The sequence below is a fragment of the Platalea leucorodia genome (genome assembly GCF_965183815.1).
Source record: "Platalea leucorodia genome assembly, chromosome: 3".
Lineage (NCBI taxonomy): Eukaryota > Metazoa > Chordata > Aves > Pelecaniformes > Threskiornithidae > Platalea > Platalea leucorodia.
Window position 1 is genome coordinate 48,577,604 of NC_138825.1, and position 16,024 is coordinate 48,593,627.

Consider the following 16,024-nt stretch of genomic DNA (forward strand, 5'->3'; position numbering starts at 1 on the left):
CTGAATCAGTCATGGCTACAAGGTCAGTGCTTTCTCTCCTGAGGTTTTTTGGATTTTCTTGCCCCAGACCTGAAACATTTTGGTTTCTCCTTCTCCATGTTAGTGATCTACCTCTAAACTGTCATAAAGTTCTAGCACAATAACTTCAGATTAAATTGTGAGGAAAGAAATGCAAAAATGACTGAGTTCTAGACCACTACAATGGTTAAAAAACCAAATATGGATCAAGAGACTAGGAAAGTTTGAAATCAGGCTGTTTGAGAGAATCAGAAGTCACTCAGATGTAATCCAGTTGAAGTTGTGAATCTGGCCTTTATCAGCAGAAGAGTTTCAGACATTGATGGAAATTTGAGCTTCAGACACTGAACTTCCTCACTGTAGCTGATGTCTGTTTATTGTGGATCCAGCCAATTCAGCAATTGCAGTTCATATGTTTTTTTTGGTTCCTGTCATCAGAATCTGCAACATGTTGACTCAAGATGTAATGCAAATGATTAGTTTTCATTAAAATCCCAACATGCTGAACCCATTCAGAAAAAAACCAACTGTTTTCAAAGGTTGATTCATGGTTTCTATAATACATGTGTTGATCTAATAGACACAAGTACTTCATTTAAGGGGGAAAACCCACAAAACCCCTTAAAAATACCAGGTATTTGCAGATCCTTTTATTCATTATGAAATAACCTAGTTGAGTAATTTGATAGAAAGAAAGCAAACCAAAGCGTCTTTCCTTAAGCTGATAATGGTTGAAAATTAACTTACTGTCTAAGCAAAGCTGTATGAATAAAGCAAGTAGATATAAATAATAATAAAATCTTAGCGATATCTGTTAGTGTAAGTTTCTTTTGCATTCACATGAAAGTAGCATTTTTTCCATAAGAATTATCATACCAACACACAACTTTGTCAATAGGTGGACCAAAGAAGCCTAGCTTCCAGTGGGCTTGTGCCTCAAGGTTGAGTTCCCAGGTGGAAGGTGTGATGTCTAAAATTCCTCTTTCTAATATCTAATAAGAGACTTCTAGAGTGCACTGGCAGGATCTTTCTTCTCTACCCTGCTACCGCTTTTTGCAAAGTTTATAGGAACTTGCCTAACCATGAGGTCTCCACCTTAGTACTTGATTTGTACAAAATTGGACTCAAATCTATAGAGAATACAGACAGACAAACATAAGATACAAGCATACAAGTGATTGAGCAAGCTTTGACTAATTTATTTCATTGTTTCAAAAAAATTTTTTTTGTATCACTGGTAACTAGTGTTGAATCAATGCTGTTCACAGGTATTTGGTAAAAAAGTGCCATAAAAAATTTGAAGTTGCATTGGGATTGTGATATTTTATCACAAATATTCCAGTTCTTTTTCTTAAATTATCAGTACTATTAGAACCACTGAGATTGAAAACAGGGATAGGAATCTTACTGTAATATTCATTTTCTTAGGGTATGTGTTACAAAAAAGATATTTTTGCACTCTGTTGGCAGATTTATACGGAGGTAGATATGGAATGTGAGAAAAAGAGAAAAGTGAGAAACAGAGTGGGTTTTTACAGATTTATTTATTCTTAGCCAGTGGTAGAACTGCAATCCATTTTTAGCTGATTTTAGTATTTTAAAAAGGAATACATGTTAAAAGTTTGGCAAACTTTCACTTCTTATTTTTTCAGTGTAACCTAAGACTTGCTCATTTAAAATAAAATAATCGTCCTTTGCAAAGCTGTGATACAAAATAGAGATACATTTGCCTTTTATTTTCAAAGCCATGGGAGCATGGGAGTGCAAATGTACTGTTTTGCAGAACAGTATAAAGGCATGTTTTTCAAAACCGTTTCTTACAGCGTTCCCCTTCATTGCTGTGTACTACTTCATTCCAGTAACTTTCCGTATGAACAACTGTTCCTGAAGACCATCTCCTGGCTTGTATCTTTATTTTTCTAGCAACAAAACCTGGTCATTTTATATGTAATCTTCAAACATACTTCATGAGTTGTCTATAAAAAGTTGATGTAAGAGTGCATGTGTGTGCGTGTGGTGTGTTTGTTCTCTGCTAGATAGTTTCATCTAAAACTTACTGGAAACATCCCTTTCACAGAAGGAGAGCTGGGAAATAGAATGATTTGCACATGCATTTCACTTACTTTACAATATGAAAGCAGCAAATGAACTACTATCTTTGGCAGCAAGCAAACAGGCACTTTAAAAAGTATTTGCGATTGATTGTTCTTGTTTTATAGCCTCTGGTGTCCCATATCTACTCTTCTGCCCAGGCAAGTCATTCTGACATAATGTAAACATAATGTATTGATTATTTCTTTTGGCCAGGATAACTGCCCCCTTCTGCCTAACTCTGGTCAAGAAGACTTTGATAAAGATGGGAAAGGAGATGCTTGTGACGAGGATGATGACAATGATGGTGTCGAAGATGACAAGGTAAGGTGCATTTCTGTGTCTTCAGTACATTTGACCTAAACATCTGGTTTTAAGGAAATCCATTACAATAGATGAGAGCTTTATTGTTCAGAGCTTCAGCTGGGTTATTTTGTACTGCCTTCCCTGAATGATATCTGGTGCAGAGTAAAGCTGTGTAGGGTCTAAGGAGAGTACCACTGTGCAGAGCAAAGCAGCTTGGGGAATCTGGGGCTGAATTATGTTTTCCATATCAGTTCTGCATTCAGTTGTGTGCATGAAAACAGTTTAATGGAAGGTGGTATTGGATTTTTTGTTTTGCAGTGGGAGAATGATAGGTCCATGGTATTTGAAAAGCTGGTAGATATTATATCTGAGGTATATTGGAAACAAGTTATGATGAATAATAATAACTATAAACACAGCCAGTGTCAAGGGGAAATGACAGGAGGAAAGTACCTAGCCTGGTTCATACTTTCCTCTTTTAGATATGCCCACAAGACTGAAATTCATTTACCTGCAGAGCCTAAAAGATAGGTAGTTAGTCTAAACCTGTTCTCCCTGTACATTCAGCAAAAGGACAGAGGCACCTCTGGAGTGGGATTCACCCTGCCTTTTCTGAACATGTTTAGGATGAGTGAATTGGTTTTAGGAGTTTACTGTTCCTCTTTGTTCCCTTCAGAGGGAGCCTAGATACTCTAGAGCTTCAGATGGTTAAAGCTGGGTTAGAACTGTGTTCATGGAGCCTCTACTTAGAATATTTCAAAAATCAAAGAATCATTTGATAAAATAATATGATTTAGTACATATATTCGAAAAATTGTAGCCAGAAGTTTTATGAACAGTATAAAATTTTGACTTGCCTCTATGTCTTGTCCTTTTAGTATTTAAAGGAATTTAAAATGTTGGGCTAAAAAAATTATTTCCTAGTAAATGGTTTTTGCTTTAACAGAGAAAAAGTAGTTTAAAGATTTTTTCCAAATGACCTTCCTTCAGATTCCATGATGCTGATGTAGCCCTTACTCCCACTGCTTTTGGTTTGGTTTCGTTCTTCTTTGCTTTCCACACTGAGTACTTCCTTGTGCCTGTGCAAAAGCCCATGTATAATTTGGGGATGTGTGAAACATAAGAATGCTTGTTCTGGCAGACTTTCAAATTAGGGACTAAACTGAAATTAAATTTTCAAAATGCCACTAAAAGGAGTGGTCTCAGGGAAAAAATATTTTGGATCAATGAGAGCATTTCATTTTAACTTTGCTTTTTGAAACTTTTTACATTTTATTATCATATGCAATATAACACAATGCACAAAAAAGTCAATCCTTGTTTAAATTGAAATCAATCAAAATATCTGGTTTAAAAGTGAGAATAGTGATACTAGTTTTTTCCAAAAAAGTCGGAGTAACAATTCTAGTTTTTTCCAAAAAATATAATATGCAGCTGAAGTTGGCCTGATACTACAACACATTACAATTTTTTTTTTTTTTTTTTTTTAAAAAAACGCATGTACCAGTGATGCACTTTTGTTGAAATATCTGAGTGCAGATCCAATTTAAAATGCCTCTCCAGTTGCTCTCCTACTGAGATATGGAACACATTTCACATGCCTTGTACAAAAACACAAAACCAGACAGTGAGCCAGGCTGTGCAGGTGCCATCCTGTTACTGCCAAGATCTTTAGTGTAGGTACAGCTTGTCCATTGAAAAAAATAATGGACTAATATTTTTTGATTTTTTTGCTTCTGTCCAAGATGAACAGGAGGAGTTACCACTTCATAGTATGCTTTCATGAGTTGTGATTTATATTCTGGAATCTTCTATTTCTTCTTACTAGGACAATTGCCCTCTTCTGTTTAACCCTCGTCAATTTGATTATGACAAGGATGAAGTTGGAGACCGCTGTGATAATTGCCCTTATGTGCACAACCCAGCTCAGATTGACACAGATAATAATGGGGAGGGTGACTCATGTGCTGTGGATATTGACGGAGATGGTATGCTTTCAGTTTTGAGAATTAAGTGCTGTTCCACAAGTACACTTTGCTTTATGTCCAGTAAGATGGGCTACCTGCTTTTATACATATAATAAAATTGGGTCTAGCTGCTCAAAAACACAGAAGAAAGAAGAATTAGGTTCATCTTTCCTGTGTAGTATAGTTGTCCAAAAAGTCTCTAAATGACTACAATGGATATTATTGAAGAATAAATCACAGCAAGTCTTTTATCAGTGTAATCTTAAAAAAATTCTTTCCTTCGTCTGTGTTCCAAAGTAATCAGGGTCTAGTATAACACTTCTGTTGACTTTTTTTCCTTTTTAGGGAGGGAAAAGAACATCAGAACATCTGTGCGGTTAAGACAATATCTGTAGGAAATTAATCTGCTTTTATATGAACGTACAGCAAAGCCCGCAGTAATCCAAATACACATTTTTTGTGTGTCTTAAAATATTATTAAAGGTGTTTATTTCATCTACCAGTACATGCCTATATGACCCAGATTTGATCAGAATTAAGGAGGGGGAAAAGCACTTAAATGTCTTTCAAAAATCATATCCCTGCAGTATTTCAAATTTATGGGAATCCAGAAGTATTAGAAGTTGAAGAAATCTAGTTCTGGATTTCCTTCAGTAACATCTTAAACTTTTGGATGCTTATCCAACTTGAATTTCTGAACACTTTGAAGTCCTCTTATCCTTCTGAACTTCAGATTCTTAGAAGTACTCGTGGGAGTTTTGCATTTGAAAGAAAATGTAATCATATGTTATTGGCTGAAAGATTATGCAAGTATCCAGGGTCCATATAATGTAGGAGAGGGTACTTGTATCCATTCCAGACAGCTATGCCAACATATTTTCTTTTTGTTTCTTTTCAACATATTATAATTTTGAAGGAGCTTGTCAGTTGTATAATAAAGTTTCCTGAGGGGGAACAGTTTCTTTTGAAAATTTGGCATGATATACAATAAATGATGGACATGTGCTGGTAAAATGAAATTATTTAGTGCTGAAGCAGCTGAACATTAATGTGGTTGTTCCTGTACAAAACTTCAGAAATTCCACCATGTTATAGCTGTGCATTCTATGCCATTCCTTAAAGTGTCTGGGAAGAAAATCCAAACCAAATTATTTAAAAAGAAAAATACCCGACCCCTTTATCTGTTATTTTACAAAAAAGGGCTAAATTCTTAAGACATGATCAGCCCTTACTCTAGCAAAATCCCTTAGTAAAATACATATAGAAGTCTATCGTAGCAAGAAAAGTGGAATTGATGCCATAGTTCTTTCTAAGATTAGTCTTTTCACTATTTTGTGCTGTAGCAATAATGTTGTAGCAATTGGAAAGCCTATGAGCCCCTTAAGAGCCTTGCTTCTTTACTGGTGACTCCTGCAGTCTACAGCTCTCTGTGCTGGATGCTGTACCGTTCTAATTTTTTCAATTTTTTTCCTCATAGATATTTTTAATGAACGAGATAATTGTCCTTACGTCTATAACACAGACCAGAGTGATACAGATGGTGATGGAGTTGGTGATCAGTGTGATAATTGTCCATTGATGCATAATCCAGACCAGGTAAATGCTAGAGACAGTTTCCTTGATGCTAATGTCAGAACAAGGGCAGAGAAAAGAACACAGGAACAATCCCCGTTTGCTGTAGAGCTGAAGAGGTGGATCTGTATTGCTCATTTTCACATCTCAGGTTGTCAGATCTCTTTGTATCAGATGAAAGGAAGTAGAGTGATGATGCCTTTAATCCATCTTCAAGGCTTTGCTGAACTTTTTTCTTCCCCTGTGGCAAGTGAGAATGGCCTCAGGGCTGCATTTGGTATGCCTGAGTTTGTTGGTCCATGCACGTCAAGCATAGAGAAGCAATCAGAAAATGTGCTTCCCAGACTGCAGCTCCCCTGTGATCTCTAGAAGGAGAGCAATGAAGATCATGGCCAAAAACGTGCCCTGGAAATGTCTTGATGACCAGATCTTACGCACTGATGGCAGAATAAGTAGCTATACTAGTTTGAAGTTACGTTTCTGCTTTAAGCACAGTTGTCATCATGGCATCACTTGTCTCCAGAGAAGTCCTTGAAGAGAAATGTTGAGAAATTAAGTACCAGGCTATCCGTACTTTGTGTTTAGTAACAATAATAAATTTACTTCTTTTTTTTTTTTTTTTGGTAGACTGATGCAGATAATGACCTTGTTGGTGACCAGTGTGACAACAATGAGGACATAGATGAAGATGGCCACCAGAACAACCAAGATAACTGCCCTTACATCCCCAATGCTAACCAGGCTGACCATGATAAAGATGGTAAAGGAGATGCCTGTGATCCTGATGATGACAATGATGGTGTCCCAGATGACAGGGACAATTGTCGCCTCAGATACAACCCTGAGCAGGAGGACTCTGATGGTAAGAACAATGTTGTATGAATTTCGTTCAGTTCTTAGTATCCAATTCTGATCTTGGAGTATTAGTAATTGGTGAAGAGAAAGACTTCAGATCAAACTGAGCTGCTTTTGCCATTTGAGACACTGTGAACTTCAGTGGAACTGTACTGGCCAGTTTGGTCCAGAATTAGAGCATTAGGAAACCTCTTTGACAGGGGCTCAAACATGCACATACTTACTTCTAGAAGAACACCTTTAAGAAAGTTTAAAAAAACAAACAAACAAACAAAAAAAAAAAACCCAAAAAACCCACAAACAAAACACACCAGATTATTTTTTGTTTTAATGTATTTCTGATTTTCACTTTGAATTGGGAAATTCAAAGTGAAAGAACTTTAGGAAAATATTTCAAATTGCTTGAATTTCAGATGTCTTAAAAATGAAAAATGACGTGCTTTGCTTTCAAAACAAGTTGTCTTCTGAAAATTAAAATGGAAAAAATATGTTTTATTTTGAAAAACAGACTATTTCTCTAGGTCTTTTAAGTCTAAAATTACTGTTAAATTTTAATTATTTCCGTAAAAAAAAAAAAAAATTCTGATCAGCTTTTCTCAAATTTGCTTTATAGGTAGCTTTAAATATGTCTTGATGATGTACATGTCACAGTTTAAGAAATGGATACATAATTGTTCTTTTCTCCGGTTCTGTGGTAAAATGTTGCTGGTCACTCTCAAACAGTCTTGCTCTATGTTTGGCAGTATTTCAATAACGAAATAGTGATACTTTCACAGTCATAAATGTAATTTAGTAAAAATATATATGATCCTTTGAAAACCACTGTAATATGCCTACAAGTAATGACCCTTGCAATAAATACAGGTGAGCAATTTCTGTTCTGAGTTAACCATGGAACGATTCCAGCAAGATGTATATGTTGGTGAAATTGAAAGCAGAATTTAGTAGCTACACAATAAGGTTTTATGTACATTTAGAAAGATAAAATCCTGAGCCCTGACTGATTTCCTGGTAAGACAATTGCTTGCAGTAGGAAGTTTCTGGTTGGTAGTCAGTAGCAGTTCTTAAATTACTTAACCCTTCAGTCCAATGATATAATGGGAATCTCTCTGTACTTGCCAATCTCTGGAATAGCCCTTTAATTTCAGAAATATTTCAGAATAAAGGTGCCCCCAAATTGGGGTAGTTTGTTAGCCAGCTGTCACCTGGATCTTGTGAGAGAGACTACATTTATGTATGGAGTAAGTATTCACAAAAGGAGTGAATTTAAACAGTTTAGTCAGCTCATCACTGTCATTAGTGGCAGGTCCAACAGAAATCTTGGAAAAGCAATAAATGAAGTGAAAAGATTCTCCTACGCTCTTGAAGATGTGAGCTATAGCATATAAAGATGAGGCCCTGGAGAGAGCTGTTGGACGTGGCTGGGTAAACAAGCGCTTTCTAACTTGCCGTGACAGGGAATCAACGTTGTCAGCAGCAGCTCAGTACCAAATGAACGTCAGCAGGACTTTCAGTGAATAATTAGATTCTCCTGTGACTCAAGAATTACCTCTTTGATATTGGCAAAGGGAATAAAATTGGAAATTCATTCTCTTTTCTCCAATAAGTACTAACACAAACAGGTGCAGGAGCACACAGCTGGTCAGGATTTGGAGTTCTCCATGGCTGATTGCCAGGGTGGAAAATGGGACCACTTTACCACTTATCTGAACTGCAGAAAGTCTTTAAGATATTAGCTGCTTCGGCTTTCTCTAACTACTTTTCTTTTTGGCTATTGCCTAAAAGTCATTCTGCTTTCTCTCTGAAAGCTTCATACTTGGATAATCCTGTACTGGTTAGGCATAGTAATGTAGCTTTCCATTTGTCTGTGAAGCATCTAGTAGTAGATCAATAATGAATGAGCTGGACCATTGCTATTTCCCATTGTGTTAAGTCCCATGTTCTTAGAGCAGTCACAAACACTTAAAAAAAAGCAGATGCTCAGTTATAGAAGGATAGAAACAAATTAGCTGGCAGTTCTGGTTTTACATTAGAACCCAGTGTAATATTCAGTGGTTTCTGTTGTAGAAGTCGGAGCCATTTGAGAATTTGTTTCTATACCTGTCTAGCCAAGTTTTTCTACTTTATTTTCAAGTGTTTGTACTATTGTATGCCACTGAATAACAGTGGCATTGGCAACGAGATATTTTTTTTTTAGATGCCTCCTTTCACCACCTGCTATTCAAGGCAAGTCACATCTACTGGTTTCCACCGATATTATAGGTAAATTAAGAAAGGAAATAATTTTTTTTATTTTGTTTTAAATAGTGAGCTTAAAGCAGCACAACTGAGCAGCAGCACAACTATAGCTGAGCTGTATGGATGTATTTTTAGGTTCTCTAAAAAAACTTCTTGCAATTCATATAACAAAACTTAATACTTCCATTTCTCCAAGACTAGTCCTGTTGGATACAGTGCTTCTTTCTTTTTTCTTATATTTTTCTGAAGTGCTACATTTTTTTATAAGACAAATTGTTCTACCCTTGAGTGAAAGAGTGACTGAGCATGTATGCATATTTTACTGCAATACTGTCCCCACGTTCCTTTGACATAGATGTGACATTTCTGCAATCTGAAGCACCTTAGTTGGATTGTTGCTGAAGGAATCTTGAGACAGAGATAAGAGTCTGAAAAAAAGTTTATCTTCAATTGTATATCAGGACTTAGTAATGTGCAGGAAGATTAAGATTTTAACATTATTGTTTGAATTCATTTACACTGCACATATTACAGTATGGTGTTGTATCCACATCTGGGACAAATCAAACTGAAAATGTAATACAAGCATTAGTGAATTACGTCGACATAGTAAACTTCCAACTTCTCCCACCCTGATACTAAAGCAGTGTATAGACTGGGGCCAGACTGATCGCTGTCATAAACCACTGACAGGACAGTTTTATTAACAACGATTTTGGCCCCGATCTAAGTTGATGACTTCTTCCAGTCATTATGAGCAACATTTCAAATAGACTTTCAGAGAATGGAGCTTTCTTTGGAGTCATTTGGAACATTCTTGGAGAAACAAGAGAATAACATACTCATATGTATCATAAATTTCTTCCATCAGTGGGAGAGATGTTAGGAAGGCTGGATAAATTGCTAACAATTGCATTTGCTTATTCACATTGTTTATAGGTGATGGCAGAGGTGATATTTGCAAAGATGACTTTGACAATGACAATGTCCCAGATATTTATGATGTATGCCCTGAAAACAATGCCATCAGTGAAACTGATTTCAGAAAGTTCCAGATGGTCCCCCTGGACCCCAAGGGAACAGCTCAGATTGATCCCAACTGGGTTATTCGCCACCAAGGCAAGGAACTGGTACAGACTGCCAACTCTGATCCTGGAATAGCCGTAGGTGAGTATCAGATGTCAACCATCGTCTTTGGAAAAGTGAGTAGTGATTTGGTGATAAGGAGAGGAAAAAAAAGTAGATAAACACACCTTTTTGGTGCTGCAAACTTTGGACTGACACACGGGGACAGTGTATATTCCCACATTAAAAACAGCTCAATCCTGTTGGCTTTGACTGTTCATCTCATCACTGACTGTAACAGACATAAATTACCCAGTTGAAGAACCTGCTACAAGTATAGTGCCTGCTGTCTTCAACACCCCTTGTAAACAACTTATTTCTCTCCAGAAGCCTCCATGCGATAGGTAGGCAAGTATATACCTACAGATAAGGAAACTGAAAAAGATAGTTCACGACTCCTGGCAAAACTCGGAATAGAGCTGGGAGTCTTGGGTGTGGGCAGCCAGACCCAGCATTGTAACTCGATGGTTTCTCTTTCGTCCTCTCCCAGGCTACGATGAGTTCAGCTCTGTTGACTTCAGCGGGACATTCTATGTTAACACAGACCGCGATGACGACTATGCTGGCTTTGTGTTTGGCTACCAGTCCAGCAGTCGGTTTTATGTTCTGATGTGGAAGCAGGTCACTCAGACCTACTGGGAGGACAAACCCACCAGGGCTTATGGCTATTCTGGTGTATCGCTCAAAGTGGTGAATTCAACAACTGGTACTGGTGAACACTTGAGAAATGCTCTCTGGCACACAGGAAACACCCCTGGACAGGTGAGAGATTTAAAACTTCAGGCCAACAATGCATGACTAATATTTTTAAAAGAAGGGAGGTGTCTCAAAAAGAATTTCCTTTCACACCTCAATTTTTGCAGGTGTCTCTCAGCTTTTCTTCAATTCTGATATTATGAGTGTCAATAATAACATTTGCATTGTGTTTCAAAGAGAACATTACACATATAAAAAGTTATTAATGGAAAATATTACATGTATAAAAGGGAAGATGTGGTGTGGTCCAAAGAAAAAAGAGTGAGAGGTCTGTTATCCACAAATCCTTTGTGACCTCTGTATTGGCACTTGCTTCTTCAGCATTCCAGCTTGTTTCAATTATACGTGGTTTAGAGTTCAGTAACCAGTGACAGCCAAAGAGAAAAGAAATGAAAACAAAGAGAAAAACTGCTGCTGTTCCAAATAGGGCCCAGCCATGGAAGAAACTTGTGCCTTTTGGAAAAGAAGTTAGTGGGGCTTCACAGGTGGATAGGAATTTAGCACTTCGGAGCTCCTTGCAGGAACAAGACCTTGACTGAGTGTGGGAGATTTCAAGGAGCAAGCCACAGGCAGTAACATCTATGTAAGCTGCGGTCCCTCTCCTTCGGTGGAGCCGCTCATACAGATAGGAAAGTAGCATTGACTCTGGCAGCGCGGGTGTGTATATGCAAACAGGGGCAGGACTTCCTAAGGGGAGTCAGGTTTGATGCTATAATGGTCTTCAGTGACTCCAGCTATGAAACTACAGGTGAGTTATTGATCAATAATTTAAGACAAGAATTTTCATTACTCTCACCCTATAAAAGAGGTCTGCTGGTCATACTGTCAAATGTTAAACACTATTTTCAGTTTCAGGCTCTGAAGCAAATAAGCTTTGACTGCATGTGCAGTTACTGTAGTGGATGTACAGTTACTGGAGCACAGTCTGTTTCTAATACGGCATTTGTCTTCCTGCTGTAGGTGCGTACTTTGTGGCATGATCCCAAGAACATTGGCTGGAAAGATTATACTGCTTACAGGTGGCATTTGATTCATAGGCCTAAAACAGGATTAATAAAGTAAGAAATGTTTCTGCATCTCTATATTTTCTGGTAGCAAAACTTTTGTCTCTGTTGATATAAGAGCTATGTTATCAGTTTCTTTGTTAGTTCTGATAATGATGATGCTTGTGTGACAGTTTGTTCCAGTATTTTGGGGACATTTTGTTATCTTTAGAATAAGTTATTTTCCTTTTCAGATGTATTTAATTTAGTCTGTATGATTCAATGTTTACATCAGCTAAATATCCTTAAATTAAAGAAAAAAATAAAATTCTTTCTCAATAGCTTTTCTGTAAAGGGACCAAAAATTCCTGAGGAAAACACAAAGCAAGATTAGAACACGAGATTCCTCCCCAGCCTCTGGAATTTGAATGAATGAAATTAATTAGAAACATTAGAATTGCCACAGGGAAGTAGGCCAACGGCCTGTCTACTTCAGCATCCTGTCTCCCATAGTGACTTATACGAGATACTGCAGAAGTAGCCATGAGCACATCTGTAATGCACACAGCAAGGAGCTATGGCATATGACTTTCCTTAGAGCCCAGCTGTTTATCTGATGTTTCAAAGAAGGAGCATTAACTGTCCATGACAATTTTATCTTCTACTAACTACTGTAACTGTAAAGGATGTTTTTCATGGGGCAGAGTCTGACCTTACCTCTTCGTGTCTTGTTTGTGCTTATGAGCAGGGGAGTTTCATTTGGCTGTGAAAGACAAAGGGTAGAACAATTTGGATAGACTAAGTTATTGGTTTCTTGGAAATAAGAGTTTCTTTATGCATCGAAGTATTGCTGTGCAAAGTATTGACTGATACAGGTCAAAAGGAAACTTGAGTTTTTCATTCATGTTGCTGTTACCTGTATCTTCCTTTGCAGAATCTACTTAGTGTCAGACAAAGCATGTTTCAACTGGTATGCTGTTAGATTAATCTAGCATGACAAATTCTATAGTCCAGGACATTAAATTCCTTCATTCTTTAGGGTGTTTTTATAGAAAATAAATAAACAAAATCAATTATTTCACTAATATGGTCATGAAACTATTTTATTTGTTCAGAAATAGCAATTTAGTATTAACATGATTAGAGCTGTGTAATTTTTTTTGGTGGGATGAATAATTTATCAAACTCTTCCCATGAGTTTTGGGTTCTTGAGATTTTGAGAATTCTGTTAAATAGGGTTACATGAGCATGAAAACCTGTCATTCTTTTTGCTGTTCTTTTTACCATCCATTAAATAGTGTTTTCAGGGAGCAGTTTCATACTTGTCTTTGAGCACTTTTCAGAAAATAAAACACCTCAAGGTAGAGCAAGTGCTGGACATGCCTTTCTGCCTGAGAAGAAATCTGTCCCTAACCCTCGAGTTACAGGAAGTTGCTCAAGTGTGTTCATCCTCATGTGAAGCCATCCTGCTTTGTGTAACTAATGTATAGTCAATTGAAGCAGGACCATAATCCCTTTCTCCAGAGACTGCTCTAATTAACAGACTATAGAGTCTCTTCTCATTTGGCTCAAAGGCTATTTTAAGAGACTGAGAGCCTAAGAACCTTGACTATCTCAAGGTCTCCCATGAGAAGTGGAGAATCCAAGGAACTGCAGTCTATCTGACAGAGAAGAATGAAAATTTATCTTTAGAGGTCTTTTGGCTACGGGGTGGATGCCTGAAACACTACAAAAAAACCACAAAAAAAACCAAAACAAAACAAAAAAAAAACAAAAAAAAACCCCAAACCCCACAACTAAAACAACCAAAACCCCACAAGTTCTCCTTCTTTTCCAATTTATTATTAGTCTAGCTGTTTGCATCCAAATCCTTCCAGCTTTCATTAAGCTCTTAAAACATCTGAAGTTGAGATTCAGCATGTGTCCAATTAATGTCTTGTTTGACTCTAAAGGGATGGTTCTTCCAATTTCTGATGTTGGCCCTTGCACCTAAAGATAAATAAATCAGCTGTTCATGCAGCTGTAAAGACAACTTTGCTAAGTGATGTGGCGGGGTCTTATGCTAACCTCTGAGTTCACAGGGACAAGGGCTTATCAATGAATGCTAGTACATGACATAGTTCATTCCGGGAGACATGACTGTTCTAAATAAAGAACTGGGAAATCTTTTGCAGATGGTGTGAATAAAATTACTTATGGAACAGCTCCACTGCTTCTGATTAATGTGTTATGGCTGCCAGCCAGGTGGGCGTGAGATAGAGATGAGAAGCGATCCTTACAATGAAGCTGGGTTGTCTGGTGCCTTGTTAAAATTAATTCTGTTTCAGTTCTTGGGAACTGTTACCAGCCCTTAGCACTGGACACTGCCTTATCCTCCTTGTCTAATTTAAATGATGTTCTTCTCTACAGAGTTTTAGTGTATGAAGGGAAACAAGTCATGGTGGATTCTGGACCGATCTATGACACAACCTTTGCTGGTGGACGATTAGGTCTTTTTGTCTTCTCTCAAGAGATGGTCTATTTCTCTGACCTCAAATATGAATGCAGAGGTTAGTTACAGAAAATGTCTGGAAAATGCTGAAGCCTTTGATAACTTGTGGAGCAAGCACGAAATATGGAAATGAAAGTATCCTCTAGTTAGTGAAAGCAATCTGTAATATCATAGCATGGAGTAAACCTTGATTTTGTTGAAATACCATGAATGCCTTTTGCCCCTATAGTAATGGCAATTTGAATAACAAAACCCAGATGTTTAATACTATCCACCTGGAAAAAATGAGAAAGAAATCTCTGAGCAAGATACGTGCTTAGAATTCTCTCTGTATATCCACTTTCCTTTGTAGGCTATTTCAGTGTGTCCTGCAGGCAAAGAGCTACTTCTGGATCACCCCTCTTTCAAGAGGCATAAAGGAGAGAAGATATTTTTAATTAGCATGTCTGTCTATAGTGCCTTGTCCAAAATGTTTTGAAATACAGAAAATGTTTTCCCAGGTTTTCTTATATATGATTTTTTTTTACATACTTTCAGATACATAAGTGCACATACACGTATGTGTGTGTCTTTATCTATATAGGTAGATAACTATTTTTATATAAATGTCCTCACATTTGTAGGAAAATGCAGAACAGGGAAAATTGTGCTGCATCCTTATACTGTATCATGATGGAGCTCTGTTCTTGTGTGATTAACTTCCTAACCTAATAAAACCACCACAATTAATATCTTTTTCCTATTTTTTTCAGATGCTTGAGCAATGGTTGCTGCATTACCAGCAAAGTACTGTAAATGCTATGCAACCTAGACACCTCAGTACATCCTGGTACTCCCAGTTTCTATTTTTGTGTACCTCCTGTCCTCTGTCCTCGTGCTCCACTCACCAGGTACTTCCCTGCTGCCAGGAGTGCCTCAGCCATCCCTCCACCCAAGTGCCTTCTCACAGCCAGGACTAATGAAACCTAAATGTGAGCATCCGACCCACCAATGAAGCAAAAGCAGATTGATACATTAGAACACTTTTGTAGAGTGAAAACTTAGCAAAACATGTTTGTTTGTTTATTTGTCTTTTTTAAGGAATGACGTTTACATATGAAAATGTAATTACTTAATGTATTTATATATATATGGAGAAAAAGAGGGGGGTGATGATTATCAGTAACTGTCTTTAAGTGAGGAAAAATGTATTTGAATAACTTTTTAGGTGTATGGTTAACACTTCCTTGCTCTGATCAGGACTGGACTTCAGTAACACAAAGCCTCTGGGTCTAATTTTAGCAAAGTAATGAAAAGCCACACCAACATTATCTATAATAACAATGAAAATGTCTTTGAATAATAAAGTAAAGGTCAATTATGAACAATTCTTGATCCAGAAAGATGCTCTTTAGCTGATGAGGATGCTCTTAATAACAGCCATTAAAATTACAGTTGATAGAACCGTCAAATTTGCAACCTAAAGCATTGTTTAGTAGAGGCTTAATTCAGGCCAAACAGAATTGAACTAGAAACTCCCATGTGAAAGGGAAGAGTGACTCATTTAAACATCCAAAGCTATCACTATTGTCTGACTTCCAAAAAATTATTCCCAGTTGTTCCATTTCCATCATATTTTGCAT

General features: G+C 37.2%; 1 protein-coding gene across 1 annotated transcript in view; it reads left to right on the plus strand.

Moving 5' to 3' along the window:
• Positions 1-15,262, plus strand: part of THBS2 (thrombospondin 2) — a gene marked incomplete at its 5' end in the record, with an annotated part of 31,715 nt that extends 16,453 nt beyond the window's left edge. Inside the window, 9 exons of the mRNA XM_082307721.1 lie at positions 2,326-2,433; positions 4,244-4,403; positions 5,860-5,978; positions 6,582-6,816; positions 9,987-10,214; positions 10,663-10,934; positions 11,889-11,986; positions 14,321-14,460; positions 15,155-15,262. Coding sequence (XP_082163847.1) covers positions 2,326-2,433; positions 4,244-4,403; positions 5,860-5,978; positions 6,582-6,816; positions 9,987-10,214; positions 10,663-10,934; positions 11,889-11,986; positions 14,321-14,460; positions 15,155-15,162 — 1,368 coding nt within the window. The 3' untranslated portion in view covers positions 15,163-15,262. The remainder of the gene's footprint in view (positions 1-2,325; positions 2,434-4,243; positions 4,404-5,859; positions 5,979-6,581; positions 6,817-9,986; positions 10,215-10,662; positions 10,935-11,888; positions 11,987-14,320; positions 14,461-15,154) is intronic.
• Positions 15,263-16,024: the final 762 nt, after the last annotated feature.